At 36.6% G+C, this 24,800-nt stretch overlaps 5 protein-coding genes and 1 long non-coding RNA gene across 10 annotated transcripts; 3 read left to right on the top strand and 3 right to left on the bottom strand.

Annotated features, from left to right (window-relative positions):
* The first annotated feature begins 236 nt into the window (after positions 1–236).
* Positions 237–5,515, top strand: LOC117236265 (mutS protein homolog 4-like). The gene is made up of 16 exons (XM_033499067.1): positions 237–333; positions 487–637; positions 713–804; positions 901–1,049; positions 1,213–1,406; positions 1,579–1,700; positions 1,778–1,995; positions 2,087–2,284; positions 2,368–2,554; positions 2,656–2,795; positions 2,893–2,996; positions 3,102–3,321; positions 3,415–3,630; positions 3,703–3,911; positions 4,050–4,239; positions 4,365–5,515. Exons 1-16 carry the CDS (start codon positions 237–239, stop codon positions 5,247–5,249), a joined length of 3,372 nt encoding a protein of 1,123 aa, XP_033354958.1. The 3' UTR covers positions 5,250–5,515.
* A 1,164-nt stretch (positions 5,516–6,679) lies between these two features.
* Positions 6,680–10,698, bottom strand: LOC117236350 (protein scarlet). Of its 2 annotated transcripts, none has more exons than XM_033499210.1 (14): positions 10,200–10,695; positions 10,067–10,115; positions 9,592–9,641; positions 9,379–9,518; positions 9,129–9,302; positions 8,700–8,938; positions 8,455–8,644; positions 8,334–8,371; positions 8,131–8,239; positions 7,774–8,001; positions 7,555–7,690; positions 7,356–7,461; positions 7,093–7,193; positions 6,680–6,954 (listed from the first exon to the last, which is right to left on the bottom strand). In XM_033499210.1, exons 1-14 carry the CDS (start codon positions 10,360–10,362, stop codon positions 6,779–6,781), a joined length of 1,899 nt encoding a protein of 632 aa, XP_033355101.1. In that variant the 5' UTR covers positions 10,363–10,695; the 3' UTR covers positions 6,680–6,778. The 2 variants fall into 2 exon arrangements, 1 of the variants encoding a protein (XP_033355101.1); XR_004493839.1 differs by having other exon boundaries at positions 6,940–6,954; positions 7,319–7,461; positions 10,200–10,698.
* Positions 10,463–12,008, top strand: LOC117236352. The gene is made up of 2 exons (XR_004493840.1): positions 10,463–10,581; positions 10,771–12,008. It is a non-coding gene; the product is annotated as an uncharacterized LOC117236352 (long non-coding RNA).
* Positions 11,644–15,804, bottom strand: LOC117236349 (protein white-like). Of its 3 annotated transcripts, none has more exons than XM_033499209.1 (11): positions 15,491–15,804; positions 14,894–15,164; positions 14,403–14,713; positions 14,063–14,261; positions 13,832–13,988; positions 13,381–13,711; positions 13,152–13,283; positions 13,001–13,046; positions 12,592–12,697; positions 12,290–12,461; positions 11,644–12,159 (listed from the first exon to the last, which is right to left on the bottom strand). In XM_033499209.1, the coding sequence occupies exons 1-11, from the start codon at positions 15,590–15,592 to the stop codon at positions 12,049–12,051; spliced, it is 1,938 nt and encodes a 645-aa protein (XP_033355100.1). In that variant the 5' UTR covers positions 15,593–15,804; the 3' UTR covers positions 11,644–12,048. The 3 variants fall into 3 exon arrangements, with proteins under 3 accessions (XP_033355100.1, XP_033355097.1, XP_033355099.1); XM_033499206.1 differs by having other exon boundaries at positions 12,818–13,046; positions 15,491–15,802; XM_033499208.1 differs by having other exon boundaries at positions 12,818–13,046; positions 13,832–13,970; positions 15,491–15,800.
* A 749-nt stretch (positions 15,805–16,553) lies between these two features.
* Positions 16,554–24,799, bottom strand: LOC117236348 (phosphatidylinositol 4,5-bisphosphate 3-kinase catalytic subunit delta isoform). Its single transcript, XM_033499205.1, has 10 exons — positions 23,793–24,799; positions 23,229–23,687; positions 20,184–20,615; positions 19,652–20,082; positions 19,219–19,512; positions 18,829–19,107; positions 18,433–18,702; positions 18,015–18,329; positions 17,470–17,932; positions 16,554–17,382 (listed from the first exon to the last, which is right to left on the bottom strand). The coding sequence occupies exons 1-10, from the start codon at positions 23,934–23,936 to the stop codon at positions 17,251–17,253; spliced, it is 3,219 nt and encodes a 1,072-aa protein (XP_033355096.1). The 5' UTR covers positions 23,937–24,799; the 3' UTR covers positions 16,554–17,250.
* On the top strand, positions 20,830–23,215 carry LOC117236351 (protein Spindly). 2 transcript variants are annotated; one of them, XM_033499212.1, is made up of 7 exons: positions 20,830–20,908; positions 21,020–21,266; positions 21,362–21,665; positions 21,767–21,887; positions 21,955–22,264; positions 22,384–22,540; positions 22,612–23,161. In XM_033499212.1, exons 1-7 carry the CDS (start codon positions 20,896–20,898, stop codon positions 23,128–23,130), a joined length of 1,671 nt encoding a protein of 556 aa, XP_033355103.1. In that variant the 5' UTR covers positions 20,830–20,895; the 3' UTR covers positions 23,131–23,161. The 2 variants fall into 2 exon arrangements, with proteins under 2 accessions (XP_033355103.1, XP_033355102.1); XM_033499211.1 differs by lacking the exon at positions 20,830–20,908 and having other exon boundaries at positions 21,007–21,266; positions 22,612–23,215.
* Position 24,800: the final 1 nt, after the last annotated feature.

Below are 24,800 nucleotides of genomic sequence, written 5' to 3'. Positions count from 1 at the left end.
CGTAGCTAAATGCGTTTAGAAGCGGTTTTGACGCGTGTACGATCCAAACGAAGCGAATAAGTTAAACAACTGACAATTATCGACTCGCCCCGAACCGGTACATACCTTTGGAATCGCCAAATTTTTTCTCCAAAAAGAATGTAGATGGCGCGCGCAGTCTTACGTATCTATTTGCCTTCCATTTTCAAACTCGTTGTTGCACATTTCACCTTGATTTTTCGATCGATCCAAGGAATATGAACGTAATACGAACTGAAACAGCTTTAAATGCACCAAGAAAACAACATGAAGCACGATTCTTGCAAGAATTCAACCATCCGTTAACGAAAGATCGTACGTAGCGATTTTGTTGCGAATACGTATAACCAGAGAAGAATTTCCTCTCCGATATAACCAATCATTTTTCCGCACGATTTTTTATCAATCCTTTCCTATTTTTCATCTTTCTTCCATTTTTCTTTCCGATATGTACGTATATCCTTGCAGATAGGAAATTTGATATGAAGACAAAGCGAAGGAGAACCAATTGGAAATCAACAGCTACCACTTCGGACGGCTATTCCAAAAGTCCGAAATTTCGTAATGCTCCAGTGCCATCTTCTTTATTAACCAGTACATCGCGTTATTGCGTCTCCAGGTAAACCTCGAATGAAACGGTTTGAACGGTTCGTGATCAAATGATCACATACGCTGTTCCTTATCGATAATGCCATTCGGCCATTGTTACAATTAGATCTGCAACAAAAACTACCACTGGTCCTTGTTCGAGCTTGCTCGAGTCTGCTTCTGGTGGTACAATTCTCGGTTAGTTGTTCTTTCTCTTCTTTTTCTCTTTATTCACTTTCCGGATAATTATACATATAAATAATTAACTAAGTATAATATGATTCGATCGAACAGCCATAACAACCGGCCGAGGTGATGCGAGATCGGAAGTAGGGATGGCCGCGTTGAATATCCGATGTCCACATTTGATTCTTTGTCAGATCAGCGATGCCCAGACTTATATTAACGCGTTAAGCAAATTGTATTTATTCGATCCAATGGAAGTAAGTGCTTTTGAATACATACATATTTCCATCTATCACCGTATTAGATTTAAAAAGGTTTCACAGCCAAAATTAATTGAATTGATTCTTTGAATGAAATACTATGTGTAATCGACTGTGTTCGAGGGGCGAACCAATGATGATAGCGGTTTGAATATTGTAGGTTTTGATGCCAGACACGATATGCGAACGTACCACGGGAAAAAGTGCCCTTTACAATTTGATAATGGAGAAATTTCCTGAAGTAGAGCTAACCGCAATATCTCGTGTACACTTCAATGACACAGTCGGACTGGAACGAATCAAATCACTTTGCAACCCTGAATACTCCTCGGTGGAATTATTCGTTAAACAAAAGTAAACGTTACTTTCGGTCGATAATAATGTGATTATGCATAATATATGTACATGTATCATCCTCCATTCTTTTTTACGCATCTAATAATAAAAAGCGTAATAACGACAATATAAATTTGATACATGGTCTTAATGTTTTCAAAGTCGAATACACGTTAATGCATGATTACAGATATTACGCATTAGCCGCGGCTGCAGCACTAGTGAAATACGTCGAATACACTCAACGTATTATTTACACTCCAAAATCGATGAAAATCGAATTTCAAGGATCACCGAACGCTACTATGATAGGTAATGGTGATTGTATGGATAGAAAGAACTAGTTGTAGAAGATATAATAGAAAATATTATTGACTCCATACTCGTAGATTTGGAAAGCGCACAAAGCTTAGAGTTAGTCCAGTCGCAATGTGGTCGACGAAATATCAGTTTATTAGGTAGCTTGGATCGTTGTTTAACGCCAATGGGTAGGAAACTTTTACGCTCGAACATACTTCAACCCCCTTGTGAAGAACTCGTGATTCTCGAACGACAAGCCGCCGTTACCGAACTGGTATCCAACTCCTCGTTACGTGCGTTAATCCAGGTTCAAATTTTATTATTTCTTTCTGATATTCGATTTTATCATATCGTCCTGTTATTCAGCTTCAGTTTTTTCCCCATTTTGAAACTTGTAGCCCATCATACGACGACTTTATGGCGCTGATAGACTTCTGGCTTTATCGACGATGCCAGTTATGCACGAAAACAGCGTGCAAAATGCAGAGCACAATTTAAATTACGTTTTATTATTGAAAAATTTATTAGACGTCATACCCGAACTTGGGAAGATATTATTAGCTGGTGAGAGCGATCTCTTGCGCAGAATTCAAAAGGTTCGTGTAAATTTCCCACCGTGTCTTATCATCGTACGTGCGTGTATCGTTGTCATCCTCTCTATTTTTTTATTGCCCTTTAGAAACTGGAAAGAGACGAATTTCGGTTAATGCGAGAAAAGATTGTCGAAACTATACATCCAGATGCGAGATCGGTAACTGGATACACATCTTCGAATATGCAACGTTGCTTTGCTATCAAAGCAGGAATTAGCGATCTGTTGGATGTTGCTCGACAAACCTATTGCGAATTAATCGATGATATGAAAAGTTAGTAAATAAAATTATGTTCTCGTCCTAAAAAAAAAAGAAAAGAAATAAGAGACCTTTATATGTAAAATAACCCATTCGTGTTCCTTTTCTTCCGGTAGCTATGGTGGAAAATTTGGCATCCAAACACAAATTAACTTTGTCTCTAAACTGTAACGCTTCTCTGGGCTATCATATTCAAGCGATATTGCCGCGAAGTTTAAATACCGAAAACTTTAATCTACCATCCGAATTCATAGAGGTAAATATATATTTTCAAGTGTTGTTATTACATAGCAGTTTTGAACGATAACGTATAATATAATGAGAATATAATCGGATGATGATGCAACGCTTAGGTAAGGAAGAATAAACGAACGTATACGATGACTACCAATGCGCTTGTAACATTGAGTCAACAATGTACAATTGCATGTGAGGAATTGCACTTAATGAGTAACGTGTAGGTATCGAACGATCGAAAAAGAATTTTTATACTAGTTAATCTGCGATGAATTTTCAATGCGTTATATATGCGTAATGAAATACATTAGTTTTCTATAAACAGACTTCTCGGTAACTTGCTACAAAATATTCGAGAATACATTGGCAGTATGTTCCAATTGAATGCAGATGTCGCAGAGCTGGACCTGATAACATCCCTTGCTCAAGTCAGTTCTCTTCAGACATATACGAGACCATTGTTTGGATCCAAATTGGAATTAGTTGAATCAAGACATCCAATAATGGATGTTTTTAGTCTGGATGGTCCCATACCTAATGATGTTGTAATTTCTTTTACTTCGATATACATACACATGTACCGAGTACTAGAAATGTCTACCTTACGATTACCTTTCTTATTCCCTTTCGTGTTACAGAATGCATCGATACCGCGGAATCTGTATGTAATTTCTGGACCTAATATGAGTGGCAAGTCGACTTATCTTAAACAAATTGTTTTGTTGCATATAATGGCACAGATTGGTTGTTTTGTACCAGCCAAGAAAGCGATGTTTCGCATTACAGACCTCATATTCTGCAAGATAGCTATCCGCGATGATATCGAATGCAACGCTTCCACGTTTGCTCTCGAAGTAAATAGTACTACTTCAATGTCAAATGCATTTTTTCTAATTGCACTAAACAATCAATTTTTTATCATGCAGATGAAAGAAGCTCAGTATATTTTACGTTGTGTTACGGCAAGATCGCTCATCATTTTGGATGAGTTGTGTAAGGGTACTGCTATCGAAGAAGGCGCTTCAATCGCTTGGGCCATATGCGAAAAACTTTTGAATACAACTGCTTTTATTTTTGCTGCAACTCATTTTTCTTATCTAACAAAATTAGCAGATCTATATTATAATGTGACAAAGTATGATTCTTTTCCATGTAGATTTAGTAGCGATAAATCTCTCTCTCTCTCTCTCTCATACTTTACTTACTCTAAAAATATGTAATTATCTATCTTTGACTTTTTCATAAAATAACACCTTAAATTATCATATTTCAGTCTACATTTTGAAACGACAAACGTTCGAGGACCGGAAACTGATAACTGCTCCCACCGATTAACTTATACTCATCGATTAAAATCCGGTGTGGCAGCATATTCTGACGATTATGGCATCTTTTTAGCTGAATTATCTGGTTTACCAAAGGCAGTTACGGAAAAGGCACGAAGATATGGTTCTGAACGAGTGGTATTTATCGTCTGTTAATTCCTATCGTATTATTCCTATTACTATTACTTTCTCTCTCTCTCTCTCTCTCTCTCCTCTCTATTATTATTATTCCTATTGTGCAAGCGTATGATTATTTCTGGTAGGTTACGGATCAAGTCACAGCGAAATCGAGTGTATGGGAAAAAACATGTTATAGCATTCTAGTTAGGTTGTACGAGCTTTTAGAGACTGAAACGTTTCATCAGGAGCAAGTGATCTCACTTATCCGGCGCCTCGTAAATCTTTGGAAACATCAAGATTGCAAAGACACTGTACAAGAAGAAAAGAAAACGACAAATGAAAATGACATCAACACACAGAAAAGCAATGAAAAGGATATCGACACACAGAAAGGCAATAAAAAGGATATCCATACACAGAAAAGCAATGAAAATGAATACGTAGAAGATATCGTATCCAACAGAAAGAACATCATATATTCTGGAAAAAATTCTAATGAAACAGAACGACACGATACCTATGAAACTGCAATTTCTACAAATACCAGGTCGAAAGAGATTCCTCTTGTCTTATCTAATACTACAGATACCGATACCTCAATGAAGGCACATCAGATACAAAGTGAAACTCTTAATTTTGAGAATGATTCGTCCAGCATAAAACATAACCAGTATTCCATGTCATCGAATCACTCGTTCAATTCGATCGATCCTACATCTTCTTATTTAGTACCAATTGAAGATATTTCGAACAAATCTGACAAAATTTCGTTATCGTCGGATTATGTACAATTTCATAAACAGTTTCTGGAAGCCTGTGCTTCTACAGGCCCTATCATCGATAAAACTATTCCATCTCCATCGTTTATTCCATCGAACGAGTTATCATCAGTATCGATGTCAATGATCGAAAAATCAACATCACAATTGTTCGAATGCTGTCTCTCGGATGATGATTTCGAACTACCCGATGTTTCTTGCACCTCAGTTCTTACAAATTCAAGTCAATTGAGGATTAACGAAACTTAAGTGGCTAGGTCCAAAGTTATCATTTATCTTATTTTCCTTGATACACGTTAGAAGTACATTCATAATATTATAGTAAGCAATATTATTCATTTCGTTTTACTTTATGTATACTCCCTTATTTTTTTGTAGTTTTCTTTTAGAAATAGCGCTATCAAACGTATTAGTCTAATGTCAGCACAGATATGTCTATAGACTAAATGATTAAAAGCACTAGGATTCACACATTTATCTCATTTTTTCCTTTATTCTTCTTCCATTTTCTCACTCTTTATATTCGCAAAATTATTTGCTTTTACATTTGAAGCATAGCTATTTGCTTTTTTTTTTGCCGTCAGATTTATTTCCCTTTTCTTCCTCTCTTTTAAGCTTCTTTATTTATTTACGTTCATTTTTCCACCCTGCCACGCGTCCTTTTCCTCTTTTCACCTTCTTCCTTCGCTACTCAAACCTTCCATATCCTTTTGTAGCATTTTTTTTTCTTTTCTTCTCCTCGATTCCTTTTCCCATCTGTTATTTTTTATTCTTTCCTCTTATAAATGAATATTAAATAGTTCACAAATGAATATTAAATAGTAATGTCACACTACCGGTGTGTATGTATTACTTGAGATGTATGTAACTTGAGATGAATTATGCGATAGATACACGGAGATAGAAACATGGAACATAATCCTCAAACCTTTATAAACACATAATTATACATATGTATACTGAAATAGTACGCAATTTCTTTCGACATCGGTGTTACGTCGCGTGAAATGGTCCGTGCAACATCCTTCAGTGTCTGACCGTCAAGGCTCAAGCCCCATTCGACAAACGCTTAATAAACCTCAATAAGGCCCCACCATAAACCGAATCTTATTAGCTTACAGGAACCTTTAATCCTGTAAGTATTCTCGGTTTATAACTGGTATTTAAAACAGTCCTTAGGTTTATTGCACGTTGGTCACTCCCGAGCCACGTTGGTAGGAGGCTTCCTCCTCCAATCTTCACTTATTAATATTGTCCTAACGAAAAGTGTGAACAACGAATCCACGTCTTTAGTTCGAAAGACAGCCACTCCGAGCTTTCCTCCGTAATCACATAAGAACGAACTTCGCTTATTCTTCATCGTTAGAATAGTCAACATATCATTACCGGGTTTCTATCCTTAAAACAATCACTTACTTAACTTATACATACGCCTCAGTGTAACTATCTTCTGTACAAAGTTGTTGGAAATATAAATTTTATAACCCTGTGAATCGCAGCGTTGTACCACCTCAACCACCCCTATTATCTCAACGAAAATCAGGGGATCGATTTATTCGCGGCGTCGATTATTATAATCGTAACGGGAATTTACGACTCCCGTTGACGCGTTTCCTCGCGATTGCGTCTCCCCGCGATTGGTCGAAAATACAATCGGTGTTTTTCCACTTTGAATTTTAAAACCATATTTTATTGTTACTATTATTTAATACACGAATATATTTTAAACGAATACAAACAAGTCAGCATGGCAGTCGATATCGTGATATAGTACTTTCTCATTTGCATCTACAACGATTCCATAGACAAACGCAGGCAAGGATGTGAAAAACGAGATAAATAACGATCATTGACAGCATGTCCATCCAAAAATTAGTTTCATCAAAGTCGTAACGATGTAGCACATCGATCCCTTCGGTGATGCAAGGTAATTCAGGATCAGTTGTTTCACAAGCTGCAGATTTAGAAAAGTAACGGTCCAATGTTACCATTTGACATACATTTTACAGTATAATACTAATCATAGCCATATGTATTGAAGAGCTATTACATATATATTATCCTCTATACAAATTAGCAAAGTGAAACTTACATATGTTATGCACACCGTTCCATTGTAGAATGGAAAGTGCTTCGCTGGAGTGTAGCAACCAAGAAATGTATTTAATCCATTGGATGTATAACGGTAACGATCTGAAATAAGTTAGTGAGTTAACTGACATATTTTCAATTAATTCATTTTTGCACGCAAGCACATGCACGTCACTTGCATGCACACAGAAAGGTGTTCTTCCTTTTTCCTCGCTATCTTTTCTTACCACCTAGAGCTAGAATATAAGCCGTAATTAAAAGTACCCTAGTTTGAGAAAGGGACCCATAGTAATCATAAGAATATAGTCGAACGGTATTAAATAAGCCATCGCTAATGGTACGCTCTCAAATGCCGTTGAAAAGAAACACCCTGAAACAAGTTTCCGTCAATACCGCTTAATTCTCCCCTTAGATTCTCTTTTAGTCCAACTTTTAGTTTTATCGTATAGATAAATTGCTTTACCGCACGCAGTCGATACGTTTATAGTAAGTAGGAGCACAAGTAACGTGAACCCAAAAGTTTCGACGTTATCTCGCAATCCAGCTAACCAATATATGATCGTCGCAAATAATAGCGGCTCTATTATTAAACCAGGTATCTGGAATTCATGCATTTAGTTTTTAAATAATTTCCTTTTAGTATAAGACTGTGCGAGGAAATTGCTAATGATTCTTTACTTGCCAAAGAAAGTATACGCGCAGCATAGTACAGATAAACCGGGTACATCCCAGCTCGGTACTCCCTTCGAAGAAGCGGTAGCTCCTGCGGTATCAGGGCTAATGTAGCGTACATTGGAAAAAATGCGTTCTCAGACACCAAGATGAAAATGACACCTTGCGTAGCTTGAATTCCAAGCTGATCAAAATTTACAGCACCCACGAAGCACAGACCAGCGATTGTCGCCACACTCTGTTCAATTTGTCATCATAGCTTTAATTATTAACTCATTATGACTGTATACGCTATGCTATACGGTACTAAATTCTCCTTTATCTTTTCAAATATTTCGCTATGGTTTGCACATGTAAAATCACTTACCACTTTCTGAAGTATTCGAATAATTTGTACCGATGGATCTCTCAGAACTTGCAAAAAGTGTCGATAAATCAACCAGTAAAGCCGTGAACAATATCGCGCCTCTTTTCTTCTATATTAAATAGTCATAATATACAGACATACGTGTATAAACAAGGACGTTAAACAGCGATCAGTAGATACTTGAAATTTTCTCGAATACTCACGTAATAAATTTGTCGTCAGAAAGTAATTCGGATCTAGACTGAAGTGATAATACAAAGAGATTGTTACTTCGTGTCTTATTATTACACGGACTAAAAGGCAAGGAAAAAGATGATCGCTTACATTCACAGAATGCATCGATTGCATCTGCGTTTCTAGTATACGATCGATTTCGTTATATGCTTTACTAGTTGAGAAAACATCGCATATCTCGTGAGCTATTTCTTCACCATTCTCGTTCTTCGAGCCCGTAGCCACAATCGCTATTAGGAAGTCTGCTGGATTGTATTTCCGCGGACATTCGTATCCCTGACTGAAAAATGAATCAGTTTAATGGAAAAATATCGTTTTACATTACAGAAACGTACCTTGCAAAAAATTCCACTGCCTGGTCGATTCCACCTGCAAACGCAACTCGACCCTCGGCAATTAATATTATTCGATCGAACCAACTGAATATAGTGGAACTCGGTTGATGGATGGTGCACAACACTGTTCGTCCTTTCGCTGCGAACGATTTCAGTTGAGATATCAAACAGTTTGCCGAATGCGAATCTTGCCCGGTCGTTGGTTCGTCCAGGAACAATATTTTCGGATCTGTTAACAACTAAATAATATCTGTCAGTACGTTGCGTCGTCGGAAATGACGATAATCGACCACGATACAAAGGAAAGGAGAAAAAGCAGCTGAAAGTGTGCAAAACGAGTGAACGTTCGAAGAACAAATAATAATCAAGGAAGTTTGAAAGCGAGGCAAGAAGATAAAATATTATACAAAGGGGATGATTGTATCATACTTCCGTGGCAAAGGACAACCTCTTTTTTTCACCGCCAGATAATACTTTGTCGTCGGTGTCACTACTACCAATTCGTACATCGCGCCTGCTGGTTAAACCAACGTCTCTCAATAAACTGTCAATTTTTCTTCGAATGTCTAATACTTGTACACGTCCGTCGAGTTTCATTCGAGCCTGCATGAAAAATCGAAAAATGATAGAGAATCGCGAGCAAATTTGGCAAAAAGTGTGTACTGGATCGTATACCTACCATAAACCAAAGATGTTCGATCACTGTCATCGTTGCGACAAATATATCCTCTTGATGCATGTAACCACTGTTATGCATCATGTAAGAAGAATCGACTGGCGTTCCATTTGCTCGTATATCACCATGGATTAAAAGTTCGGCTGTGAAGAATCGGAAACTAAGGTAAAATATTGTATCGATGTCGAGGAAAAAGAGGAAAGAGGAAGGACTTACGTCCAGTGCGAAAAGCCAGCGCTGCCATCAATGAACTTTTGCCAGCACCACTGAATTCAAACAAAAGTTTGAAACAAGTACGAGAAGTATTTAAGATGTTGAAGCTTAATTATCGCAAATTATGAGCACAACAAAAAATGTTAACATACGACAAGAAATTTTGATTTATTTAACTCTTTATTAAAATCGTCAAAAAAAAAAACACTTTGAACCATTCTATTGATTCAAAGTGGTACTCGAAGTGTAACACGATAACTAAAGAATATACATTTCCGATGAGAGTCATTCCAAATTGTCAGAAATAATACAGGGTTTTTCAAAGACGATTCAGAGACAATTTCGGAGACGATAAGCTGATAACTCGCTGGAAAAGAAAGAAAGGAAAATAAAAGGAAGAAAGAATAGAAATTTACGCGTCATACGTATAATTTATATTTCGATGATATTTGTTATAAATTTTTTAATAGAACACTACCTTGCACCAATTATCGCTGTTAGATCGCCAGGTTTGGCCGCACCCTTCACTGAAATCGGGAAATACCGTCGATTATAGCTGTTTGATCTTTATTTTACGACAAATACGTTCGATAAGAGCCACGATTACACACCATTATTGATTAATTGCTTGAACATGTTTTTTCGTCCGCGATCCATTGCGTATACAGAAAGGTCTCTCCAGGTTAGCGTCACACCTCGCAAACAAACCGTATCCTCTTCCGTAAGGTGAGCTTGAGTTTTGGAAAACCACTGATTTTCTTTTAAAACATACATCGTGATCGATGAGAAATCTTGATCTTAATTATCTTCTACCGATCACACTGTTTTATTAAAAACACCAACGACCCACCAACCGGACAGCCGATTGAACCGAGTTACTCCACAAATAAGATTGTTACTGAACCCACAGCTACACGATAGCTCTTGCCTTCCCACTCGACCCGTACCTGTTCTGCTTTTCGCTATTCTCTCGGCTGAATAAAACCTTGGAACGTACATATACATATGCATAATCTGCATGGTTTTTCTATTATTCTTATTGTTTGATAATTATTTCATTAATATATGGAATGAAAATACCGGAGGTTCTCACTGTGTCTCTTATGATACATATCTTAATCACTTGGTAAGAACGAGCAATCACTGAAAAAATGTCATTTCTAGTAGTTATGCTTTTTTCAGGTACAAATAAACGAAAAATATACCATGTAATTGCTGAGACAACTAGTAAATGGTTACCTACTACTAAATTGTAACTTGTACCAGTTGTAAGGAAATATAAAATAGAAGGTGACTAAGGAGGGTTGAAACCAGATTAGACGTATTACAGTAATCGAAGATGGAAACCTTATACGTGTTTCGTAGAAGCCGTAAGAATTCCTCGTCCACGGTACCCTTTCTGATAGTATTTCCTACATACGATCACTATGAGAAGAGTTTCGTTCGATCTTTGCAATAATCAAGTACGTCTTTTCGTTACGTTCTATCGCAATGTTCGTCGGTAATTAGAAAAATCGAGACGTTTAGCGAGATGTTGGAAGAAGTTAAAAGTCAAAGAAAAATTAACTCGCGATATCGTGCAGAAATTTGTTAGCACGAAGCTCCGATAGCTTGCAGTTCGATAGAACTGAAAGTATCGCGGAATATGCTTGTCTGTGAAATTTCAAGATTTAAAGCAAAATATACCTTTCAGTATAAGAATGTTCTAACGTGTATTATCGAACAGATATATCCGTATGTACTATGTTTCTTTGCTATTTCTTTCTTACGCATACACGGTCGGACGGTGTAAATAACAACCGGTTTGTTAACCGATATCAGAGTCTCAACCTGGAAGGATGGTCAACTATGGTGTACTTGTTTTTTATCGTCTACCGTTTGTCACCCGCAAAAGTTAACAGGAAACATCGACGGAATAATCTCACGGCTATATCGCTACTTTCTTTCGTCCTTCGTTTTTGATATTTTCTCCGTTTCTTTGCGGTAAATGCGTACGGCTGAAACGGAACGAAGATTATAGACACTAATACGTAATCGAAAAGAAGGCAATGCGTATTTTTTCCAAAACATTTTATTCGCTGTAAAACAGTAGTACAGAGTAGCGCTAGTTTAGTGTATCTTTTAGAAATAAATGAAAAAATGCAAGATTTTTATACACAGGCAATATACATACATATAATATAAATATACGTATAATATACAATACAAATATACACGTAATTTGCGTTTGATATTATCCGATTAAATTACATAAAATAACTTGGATTATTTTAATATGACGATATAGATAACTAATAAATGTTAAAATTAATCATTCGTCGTATATAAACGTATAGAATAAATAACATTACGAAGAAGCGTTATCCGGCGAAAACGGCACTGTTTGTGCGAGGTTCTTGATATCATAGCAACGATTGGCAGCGATCATAAAACTTAACTTTTAATTGCGTACTCTTTTTCCTATCTTTGTTTGGAATTGGTCCAAGTCTTTGACAGTAAAGCCAGAAATGCCAAAAAACGAAATGCAACGATTAAGGCGAACAGGCAGGCGATGTCAGTCCAGAAATGCTCCTAAAATCGAAAACAATGAGCAACGAATATCCGTATAGCAAGCATGAATATACGAACAAGTATAAAGGAAGATATAAATACGTAACGACAAGCATACGAAGTGAAATATAATATAACAAATGACAAGCACCTGCTTAAAATTGAACGTTTGCAAAACCATTTGACCAGATTTAGGGCAAGTCGCGTTGCCTCTTGTGCATTCTATAAACTCTACTTGCGACCATTGATTAATAAGAAGAGCTTCGTTACCGTAACGAAACCAAGATAAATAAGAGAACCATTTAAAGTAGGATGGAACGGACCTGTGTGAATAAGATGTAAAATCGACATGTGTATAATACATATATGTATGTGTATGTGTGTATGCAACATTAAATAATATTTATTAGATCGTGTAATACTTGTTAGATTTAATGGAACGTTCGTCCTTACGCTGTATTTAAGAAAAATCCACCAAACAGCAGAAACGGTATTATCACAGGTGGTCCGATAGATAGCGCCATGGATAAGTTGCTGCTGACACAGGATATTAAATAGCCTAGAAAAAATAATGGAGAAGAAAACTTTCCCATAGTTAATTACATACAGAACTATCACTGTATATTTTTAAATGCACGTACAACTGTACCATATGCGACATCAAAAGGAAACAACGTACCGAAAGACGTGGAAACATTTGCGACAAGCGCAACAATACCAGCGGTAATGAAAAAGTGATCGATCCCTGGGTACAATCCAATCATGGGATAAGCGATGATAGTGAAGAGAAGCGGTACCGCGATGAAGATAGGTGCTTCTGCGAGTGTCTTACATAGAAAATACACATCGGTACGATACATACCGTTTCGGTGTTCTCGTAAAAATATCGGCAACTCTGCGCAGAAAACCTAAACATAAGGTAAGTGATACGCGTAAACGTATACGAATACGTATTAACAATCCGTCTAATTTCTTATTCTCTTCTTTATGTACTAACATAAAATAAATCTTACATTGATTACGGCAAAAACATTCTGAAAAGTCATGTTAGTCAGAAATATAAACAAAGCACCATTGATGTTCATTACTCCGTCTTGATCTAACCGTTGATCGAAATAAACGATTCCGACCAATAGAGACACCATCTGGAAGAAACGATAAATATACGTAGCACGTTTTAAAACGAACCCAATTTTGTCTACGATCGATTACAACGTGGTATTCGTTACAGTAAGCACTTACGACGGTCTGCAACAGGCGGACTTTGATAAGGATCGGTTCCTTAATAACCGATAGCCAAGAACGCCATAAAACTGCATGAAATTGTTCGCACCAGCTTGCTTTATACGGCGATCGATTTTTCGAGTACTTTGCATCTTGCAGAGAGTCCTCGAATTCGCCGCTTACTGCCTCCGCTTCCAATGCAATCTTAATACCATGATCGCTCTTTTGGAATGTGTCGCACACGGTATTTATCGCGTGACGACAGGATGTCTCCTGCCCTGGCACGACCGCCAACATTTGAACAAAATAATCAGCCGGGTTGTAATTACTAGGGCAAGCAGCGCCGAGTCTAGAAACATCGTTTCGCTACTTACACAACTTAGAACTTAGAACAACGCTATTTAAAAAGATAAAAGCACTGATTCGATATACGTAAGTATAGATGTATGCACGTCTGTCGATTACTTACGTCTCGAAAAAGGTGCAAGCTTGCGATGTTGTGCCCATGAAAGCTACTCTCCCTTCGGCCATCAACAAAATTCTGTCGAAGAGAGCGAACAGTTCCGACGACGGTTGGTGCAATGTAACGACGATCGTCTTACCACGCGCTACGACATCACCGCTATCTCACATTAACCGTTCTTATACACATACTCGTATATCCAATCTACAATCGAATCTATCTGTACGATCGACTTACCAGTTAAAGTTTTCAATACGGAAACCACTTGATGCGCCATAAAAGAATCAAGACCTGACGTAGGTTCGTCGCAAAACATCAATGGCGGATCGGTAAGAACTTCCGATGCGAACGATAGCCTTTTCATTTCACCTCCAGAAAGACCTTTGATCCTACCTGGTTGTCCGATCACCGTATTTTTGCATTTGCTCAGAGCAAGCTGAAAACCACGAAGAACAGCTAACTCATCACGCGTTGCAACTGTCATAAATATACACAGGTACACGGGTTTACATACACATACATACAGTTATGCACGTATGTTTATCTAGATAATATTGTATACCCTCATTCGACGTACCTCGTTGATTACTTGCTGTACTCGATCGAATCTCTGTTCCATAGGTATCCTTCGATCCATGCGAACCATAGCTTGAAACAGAAGATGCTCCTTAACGGTCAAAGTGCCAACGAATAGATCATCCTGTTGCACATATGCTGTTCTCGATGTCAGTATCGTAGAAGATACTCTTCGTCCGTTAGCAGCCATTACACCGGATGCAGTTACCCCAGAACCCGAACGAAACGTCAGCGCATTCAGTAACGTTGTTTTACCAGCACCCGATGATCCCATAATTACTAATAATTCGCCTGGATATGCTACTCCACACACTGTAATTTAATTTTAGTCGATCCAATTTTTTGCTCTCTAGAACAATCCTACCTACGTAATGGATTTCCATAGCTTCGCACAAGTTCTAATATTTCCCACTTTTTCCTCTCAACTTTCGATATCTTAATCAGGTATTTTAATAAGTATATTAGTCAATGCGTATATAATTACAATCGTACCGTCCTTCAACAAGTGTCTTCTTTCGACTGGTTTCTTCCTCCTTAAAAGACTGTCCCATGGCTTCTCGTCTCTTTTGGCAGCATACACGTTCAAATCACTCCATGTGTATGTAATTGATTCGTTTTCGATACTGCCGGTAGAACGAGGTATCAACGTCGCTATCAATGGCGTTACCACTGTACTCGAAGAATGTAAGATGGGCTTTAGTTTGAACGACGATGTATCGGAAGCTGTCTTACACGATGCTGCTGTTTTTCCATTTCCTTCTCCCTATGATCAAACGGGAAAGTGATGCAATTTATAGAAAAGATCTTTAGTAGCAAAATATTATACTTTATTTTATCATCCCTATCCCTGTATCTTCGATGCTTTTCTATACATTTATTCAGAATCTAAAATTCTTAAAATGAAACGAAAAGAGATAATCCCGAGAAAGCTGTCAAGTACGAAGGAAGCCACGTACATGATCGTAATCTTCGTTCACGTATCTATTTATCGGTCAAGCTATTGTCTGACTGATTTTCAATATTTCTTCTATAAAAAAAGAATAACGCAAAAACTTTGCTAGATTAATATTTTGGTTGAATATTGCTTACCATTGAGATCGCATTGTACGAGACCGTTTGTGATTTATTTCCGCTAAAACTAGCAGAGTCTCTCGATGGAATTAGCGGTTCAGTTTCTTCTGTAGCAGTCATGTTTTCTTCTCTATTCTGGTTCAATTTTTAATCAATTTCATCTATTCTTCGAATCGTCCTGAGTACCACACGTACCACCGAACATAAATATTATCCCTTTTACGCATTAATGTCTACTATTGTAACCGAACCGGTTTCTACCGGCACCGATCAGTGCACGCAAACTACAATTCTTTGTTTACCACGCGATTGGGTCCCAAGACAGAATAAATCGATGTAATCTTTCCTACCGAAGTGCCGCTCGATACCGGATATGCAGTTTGACCCTTTGAAACTTTCAAAAGAAGAAAACACAAATATTCGAACGCACACGCTCGTCACTTATAGTTTCTTTTATTACTTGTATTATGCTTCAACTTAATCAACGTGGAATCGTCGCGCATCGCGAAAACACACTTGATTCGATGCGTTCAACTGAAATGCATGACGGGAGTAGAGTTTAGGCGCGAGGTAGCCGCAAACGAAGTATATACATAACATTCTCGGGTTGCCAGTCTCCCACCTCCTGTCTGCATTCGTTGTTCCGTCACCGTCGTTGTGTCAACTTATGTAACGTGACTCCAGTGATCCACGAGCTTACCAGCAACGCGACCAATAACGTAGTAAAAGAATCCACACGACGGCCTTGCACACGTAATTGCATTCGATATAACTATTTTCTCTCATCGGTTTTCATTATACGTGTATGTTCGTTTAAGCTAGTTCTCTTATGATAAGCCCTTTCTTTTCCTTTTACTTCTCATCTATGTATATTTATTTGCAAAATTCTGAAATTACACCGTCTAAGCATAAACATTGTTTCAAAAGATCAAACCCTACACGTCAGCGTGCGTATTCGTATTTCTTTCCCAACTTTTCTGTTTATATTCGGTAACAGTGAAATAATTTAATACTGTAAAACAAACATTTCATAAATCTTTTTATAAAGGTTGTTCGAATAACGAAGAAGGAAAACAGAAGATGAAGAATAACTTCGTTTATTACAATCGATACAATAGTATTCCAGGATTCAGAAATTTCGTGGATTATTCAAAGTTTATTCCAAGCCTTTGACCATTCTTTGTTACAATCGGAAGATTATAAGACTGCTGGTAGAATAGCACAGCCGTGATACTGCAACAATCTTGTCAGGCGAGCGAATTGTCTTGAAACATTCCTTTCAAAGTAACGCCTGCTTATCTTCTGTTTATGAGAATCCTGCGATCGCAATGTCAACCAATGATATGTACTATACACGTATTTCGCTTCTATTTTCCGTCCACTTATCATAAGTGGCAAAAAGGGGGGTGTAGCATATAAATGTACAATAAAGAATCGAACGCCTGTGCGTGCGTAGTATGTGATAATGTGTATGAAATATAGAGAAAGAAATAACGAGGGAAAGAAAAGGAGTCAGAGAGGAGGCGTGGGGATAAGGATGCGCACGCGTTACGGTTATACGGCAACGAGAAAAATAGTTGCTGGTGATCAACAAAATCTGTCTAATCATTCCATCGTCTGCGTCTCTTCTTTACAGCAAACATGTATATTCTTTCCGTGAAGAATCATTCATCATCCAAATCAAGTTTTGCACATTTGAATGATACGATGGCACTTGTTCGTCGATAAGCATGTGCCAATCGAATTCATTCGTTTCAGTTTGTTTTATTTTGTTCCGCTCATGTCGTTTTATTGTTTTTCGACATATTATGAGAAGCCCAGTTTAACGAAGTTTTCCACGAATTACAAAGAGCTTCGTCAAATTTACTCCTAAAATGTTTTTGTGCCTCGCTTTCAGACATCTCGAGTACCTATTTATGAACAATCGCATCAAACCTCTAGCTAACATATGTACTCTTTCTAAATTCAGAAGGAAAGAAAAAAAACTGATAACGTACCAGAGTATCTCTTAAATAATTAAGATCTTTTTCCGATGATAATTCAGGTAATCCCGTTGATATCATCATAGCAAACAATGATAATATTAGACCTCCATGTTGTCGTAGAACGAGAAAAGCTTGTTCGCAGTGACTCTGAAATCGTTGAAATTCAACTGCTTGACCCTTCTTTGTCTGACCCTTATTTATTACATGTACGAAATCATTGGTCAACACGAAGGGCACGCGTTCACGCCTGAATCCAAATTTCTCTTTAAAGTGTCCAAGTATGTGACCAAAATCAACGTGAAACAATTGACCGGTTTTCTTCACCATTATATTATCCGAATGTCTATCCGCAATTCCGAGAACATACGTAGCCACGCAATAACCCGCGCAGCTTAAAGTAAATTCCTCGATAGCTCTATTCAACGCTGTCTCGGTGTGATTATGGTCTTTCAACCAAGCAAGTAAAGATCCTCGCCTATAGTGATACAAAAATAATTTGAAGAATATAATACAGATTGTGTGTCGTAAAGATACATAATATCTCTATTTGAATATACCTAAAAGCAGCAGTTGCCGAAAAGGTGCCTTTTTCCTTTTGAATATTTGCAATCGTTTCTGCATTTAGAACCACCTCGATCATGCCAACTCTATTTTCCGTTGATATGCAACCGTAAGGATTCATACGTAAATCCAGACCTTCTTTTTTCCACAGCTTATCCATGATTCGCAACATCTGCAGCGTAAGCATATCTTGCCTCAAATCATCTCCATGCTTCAATATCAAGTAAATATCATCACCGAACGGATCAGCATTTTCAAAAACTAACCAAAGTGGCCGCATCTTGCTGTCCATTACTCTACATTTCTCGATTCTGTAAACGATTGATATTTTTGTAAAAAGCCCAATGTAAATAATAAAGTTGCTTAAGATAATGAATTCAAGTTTCTGCATATCATCTTAATGCAGAAGCTTACTTAATGCGTTTCCATCGAAAACTTGGATCCAATGGATTTAAAACGTTTGACAACGCATCTTGACAATGAGGTTCTTGAATAAATTCTTGAAATCCTTGTAACGTGGCTTTCCGATCTTTTCGCTGTTTTATTTGTTCAGAAGCACATTTCAATTTGCCCAAACATTCCATTTGTTTAAACAGCGATCGCATATGCTGTTGGCTTCCTCTACAATACGCTTCTAATATTAAACCAAAACGAACTGATACAGCACCCACTTGCATCTCCGATCTAGCAAAAAGTGTTCATAAAAGAGAAATAAGTGATTATATAAGATATAAGTGAACTCGAAGAAATACGATGAGTATGAAATAAAAGAAACGAATTGAATACAAGTGGAGAATATACAATACCAACCTAAGATGCCAGAATAAGAAATGACCAATGCTTCGATTGTTAAGAGCACGTCTCAGTAGAAACTCCGTCAGTTCACAAGATAAATAATTTTCGTGTTTTAACGCTTGTACCAGCTGCAATAGATAAAGGCTCAAATCTTCGTCGCTGACATCCATTAAACAACGCACAGCAAAACTTCGAACATTTTGATCAGCGTAAGCATAATCCAATAATTCAAGTGCCTTTTCGACGGGTAATTTGGGCCACTGTTGCACTAGCGCCGTAGCTTCAGCTACTTCCCTGTATACGTCGAGAATCGGAAAGTAGATTTAAACGTTCTCTTTTTCTATGAAAATGGACGACGTTAAAATAACTCCTATCATTTGGTATTTCGAATATTTAGATTTTCACCTATGATCATTCCATTCCACGCAGTGCAACAACCTGGCCAACAGCGTGGGTATCTCAAGAAGACAGTGATGCCTTAATGTCCACATTATCTTTCGTTCTTGCTCGTGAAGCTCGTGTAGTGGATCTCTATCCGCTAATAATCGAAGTTGCTCGAGTTGCTGAAGCTTACCGACATCAGATTCTTGATCAGGTTCTTCTTGGATCGAACGTTCGGCAGATGATTCCCGTAACTTTCTCGCATATTCCACCATTTTCTCCGGAGTTGGATAAAGAACGGATTTGTCTTTCCCATAACTAATAGAAATACGCAAACAGACAAACAACTCTAATGTATATAGGATGACGGAAGCGGAATATAGAAACGGAGATTTTTCAGGAAATAAAAAGAAGAAAGAAGAAATAAGAGAAAGAAAGAATAAAAAGACTTACTTACTTTGGAAATGTTAACATTAAAGCAGCCGCTCTATCTATATGGGGATTTGAGACTACCGTTCCGAGAGGGTGCAGAAGATCGTCGTTTTGCATGTCCTCGGCATACGTCCACGTATAGAGTGTCATTGCTCCCGTTTTTAATTGAGATTTAAAATCATATATGGTTGTATTCGCCCAGCATAATGGATTTATAAAAAATTCCTGTTTGGTATCTTTAACTAGTCTACGACTTTTCAGTCCTTTCGCAGTCTTACTAATTTCATATAGAACAAAACACAGCCTAGCCATTCGCGGTATATCCCGCACTTTTATATCAAACCTCAACGGTTCTTCCCATTCGCAACTTCCGTCGGAACTGACAATAGTTTCTTTAGTCTTCTGGCTTTCACACAGAGATTTACCACCATGAAAAAGGCCAGCTTGAAGGCCAATCTATAGAAACGAAAATTAAACAAGAAACATAAATCAGCTGCTGTAAAAGATGATATCTTGAAACGAGTCACGTTTACCGATTACCGAAGCGTGATTTATACCTCAACGGTACGATGGGCTGCATCGCAGTTTAATCGTGATATACCATTCACAGTAAAAACAAACGGTTCCTCTATTTTCCAAGCAGATATATGTTTACCCTTCTTACGTAAAGTTAACGTAGAAAAGGAAGGCCTTGTACGTTGTAAGGTATCTACTTCTACGTTCTCTGCAGTACTTTCTTGATCAACAGAGACGCTATCTCTATTTAGAGTAACCAATGTAGGAGTAATATCTTTCGCTAAACAATCTTGAATATAACTAAACTGTATTAAAGGATAATCTCCAATTAAATACTCTTCCTGTCCGCAAACCTTTAGAGTAAAATCGTTTGGATGTCCTTTTGACATTAAAGTGTTTGCTCGTTTATTTAAAATAGATACCAATAACTGATATGGCGTCGTAGTGTGTGGTATTTGAAATGTAAAGGCCGTCTGAAATCAAATTGCAGTTGCACGCAAATATTGTACATATGTCTTTTAGGAAGATAAAATAGCTTTTGTCTTTTAACGTTTAGTTTAAAATGTTCCGCCTTTTAATGTATAGGCGGAACGGAACCGGAAATAACTGAAATAAGGATCGAAGAAGTAGAAAGAGGGGGACAGACGAAGAGAGAGGGAGAAAAGAAATTGAAATTGAAATAGAAAAGAAAAGCATATCAACAACAGAGGTCTGTGCTTTTTACATACCAACTGTAATTGAAAAGAAACAACAATGGATTGGTCAGGTAAGATAAACAACGTGTGCGTGTGCCGAATGTTGATTTTTCAATAATGTTCGTCGTGTTTAACTTTGAATGTACAAAAGGTAACTTAACCTTTAACTATGTTTACACAAGATTCAATGAATGAAGGGTGCAATGAAGAATATATGGAAGATTCTGAAATACTTAATCAGAGTCGTTCCTATAATGTATTAAAAGCTGAATACGAAAAATGCAGACAAGAAAATCATGATCTAAAACGAAAACTTCGAGTAAACGAAGCAATGCTACGGGAGGTTCATGAAGCAAATGAAATACTTGAACATTCTCATGATCAACAAATTTCCGAGAAAAAACAATATATTTTAAAAGTCGACGAAAAGTAAATATACGAAATTTCTATGTAGCAAACAATCGTTTGTTAATCTCTTTTTGCTAGATTCTTCTTCTATTCTTTCTATTTGCTCTTTGTTTTAGACATCGCACTCTCACGAAAGAGTATGAAAACACAATTTTGAATCTAGAAACGAAATTAGAGCAACAAGCGGAAGAAATTGAAAAATTACGACAACGTGCTGATCAATGTATAAAGACTGAATGCGAAGCTGTTATCGTAGATCAATTCGCAAATCTTTCTTTCGAAACAGACAATATCTCCCTAAAAAAACGCGTCGATGAACTTTTATCGATACTACAAGAAGAAAGAAAGAAATATGAATATGCGGAAGAATCAATCGCGGAATTAAAATCTCGATGCGACCATTATGAACATTATACACGAGTGAGGAGCGAATTATTCATGTATTTCATATTGAAAATTAAATTATACCCGTGATCGTGAATCTCATAAAATAAAATGCAAAATCCTTTTTCTATCGATAGAGTATCAAAGAACAACTAGCGGAGAAAGATCAAACTTTGGAAGAAATTCGCGCAGAGCTTTCTTTGAAACGTACAGAACTGGAATCACTTCAAATGGATCCTACATGTAAATCACGCAAAGGTAAGCACCGATGCAAATTATGCAGTTTCATTACTATCACAGACTATCTAACTCACTTTTTTCTCAGGCAATTCAATATTTGCTGAAGTGGAAGATCGTCGGCAGAATGTAATGAATAAAATGAATGTATTACGTGAAAAGTACATGGAACTCAAACGCATATGTAAATCACAAATTATGGAGATCAAAAAACTGAGAACAGAACGTGTTGCAACACTTAGGAAGTTGGATAATGACGCAGATCATACATTTACAGAAAATGAGGAATTAATTAAGAAATACAAAAGTAGAATATCAGATCTTGAAAGCAAACTGAAGATTGAAATCAAGAAAAATAGTAATTCGAAACAATTGAATTGTAGCGATACATCTTTTAGGTACAAAATGTTAATCAAATTATATTATGAAATTCTGCAATAACCAATATGTTTTTGTTCATTGCTGTCTTTCTGTGCTTTCTTGTTTCTATTTTTCTATACTATTTTCGAAATTATAGGTACTTTCAATCTCTGGTAGATACTCAGAAAAAAGAAATGGAAGAACTTCGTATAAAAGTTGAAGATCTTTGTACAAAACTTCTGATGCAAGAAGAAACAAAAATGAACATCACCAAACAACTACATTATTGGCGTTACAAAGCTTCCTCTTTGGAGGTAATTGTTTTTATTTTTTGTGCCTATAGAAATGAGAATGATCTTGTGTAACCATTTTTATATTTTTAAAGGTTCAAATGTATGCTGCGCAAGCAGAATTGAGATTAGATCTTATGAATGATGCAGAACATGAAGTTTCAAATGTACTTAAAGATCTCACACATAAGGCAGAACATGAAGATTCAAATGTACTCAAAGATCTCACACATAAGTATAATACTGGTGCAACAATTGATGAAAAACAATCCACTTCTAGCCAAAGAATAAATAGTTCTGCTCATGCACTTCCATTAAATTATTCTCTTGAAATTGAGCATACTGGTTGTTTGGTTGAGAATCCAGAAGAATATAAAACCCACATACAATTAACAGACAAAGAAAATAGCAATAATACTAGCAGTGATATAGAAGTCAAGATTATTACACCAAAAAGATCATGCAAATTTGAGCATAACCAAAGTACTAATAACGATGAGAACAAACCTTTCCACGCTGTGGAGAATACAGCCATTAAGAAGAGTAAGGTCTCACCAAGCACAACAGAACATGAATATCCTGTTGTTTACATATCAACTAATTTCAATGATTAATAAAAATTTGTTATATAACATGCATACCCGATATAGAGAAATATTTTAATTTTTATATACAAGTGACAATAAATGTAATAAAGCAGCTGTTGTCTTACCTCTGTATTCTCAAATTTAGTGACAAGAACGATATTCCCATCTTTTAATCGACATTCGATATTTTTTGGTATTGTGGCAGTTGGTGCTAATCGGGTAGGAAACTGGTAACGTACTTTCTCCATCCAAGACTTCTTTTGTCTTGCCATTGCAACTTCATCTCCTAAAACTCTCATTTTCCATCTGAAGTCATTCACTTCTGAATTCTTTAAGGCTGTAAACTCGTGTAATCCTTTTCCAATGAGAAGACCAATTTGGGAATCTAAATTTCTATCGCTTTTAACACCTTCACGCTCTATAACTTTAAGCACAGAACAAAATGGTTTTATATCACATAAACGTCTTGTTTCATCTCGTAGTTCTTCTGCTTCTGCATTAGAGTTGATACATGAAAATACATAGGACGGAGCATCTTTTAATGTACCATGAAGAGGATATTTGCTGGCTTCATCCCAGAGGTCCTATGTAAAAATATATATTGACATTGATATTTTAAGTTACTCTTGTTTATAGCATATAAAAAGACAATATTAGTCTTGTTATGTTTTATTAAATTTTTGACCTACCTCTTTAATTTCGGCCAAAGTGATATTGCGATTAGTCTCTAAGGGTATAACGACCCCATTTGGCATTAAACAAGTTAGTTCAACAACTTCCGTGGGTGATATTGCCCAAAAGTTGTAAGTATACGCACTCGGTATATGTACCATCGTGTTAAATCTTCTCTTTAGGATGTAGAAAAATTTAATAAAATACAAAGAACCGTAGCGCAAATGCAATTAATTGAAGAAAAAAACACGAAATGTATCGTGCAAGTCGCATCGCGACCGAAAGTATCCTTTCTCTTTTAAGCAATATGACTTCATTGAAACGTTTGATAACAAGCTGTATAATACAGAAAACAATCATACAATCAACATATCTTTTCTATGGATCTTTTTCTTCATTTTTACAACCATACATACGACTGTAAATTTTATTCAACTATGAATTTCGTAAAGTTGTATACTGAGGCTAAATAGCAAACTTGCTTGGTTTTTTTTACTAATTATTATCGATTGTATTTGTAAAGTTCAGTCCATCGATATCTATTGTGTGCTTTAATACAAAATGTAACTTTGTTCGACTTGGATCACAACTAAAGTCCATACAATCGCTTCTCTCTGTGTACGATACACTACTAGTCAGCCATTATTTTTATAAATGCATTCTACCCACCTACTTACACGTACATTTCAGTATATACGTGTATATCAAAGCAAAATTAGTCTCTTTTTCTATTGGGTCTCATTTCAATCGGATTCTATGATGCTGTTTCTTTAACTTCTTCATAATGCCTTTTAACTTATACTTCTTACTGTATATTTAATTTAATAATCTCATATCATAATACAATATTTCTAGTCCAAATATTGATCATTGTTTAATTTCACTATACAAAATAAAAACATAAATATACGATAATAATGTAAAAGTCCCTACTTGGCTCCGAATTAAAAAAGTTCTAGATGTTGTTATTTGTTAATTCAATTTAACAAAAAGGTTTCTAAATACAGATCTATCAACGTGAAACG

This window comes from Bombus vosnesenskii, unplaced genomic scaffold, assembly GCF_011952255.1.
Source record: "Bombus vosnesenskii isolate JDL3184/JDL3185 unplaced genomic scaffold, Bvos_JDL3184-5_v1.1 scf7180000013348, whole genome shotgun sequence".
In the NCBI taxonomy this organism is placed as follows: Eukaryota; Metazoa; Arthropoda; class Insecta; order Hymenoptera; family Apidae; genus Bombus; species Bombus vosnesenskii.
Note: the sequence above shows the minus strand (reverse complement) of the source record. Positions and strands in the feature narration are given on the sequence as shown.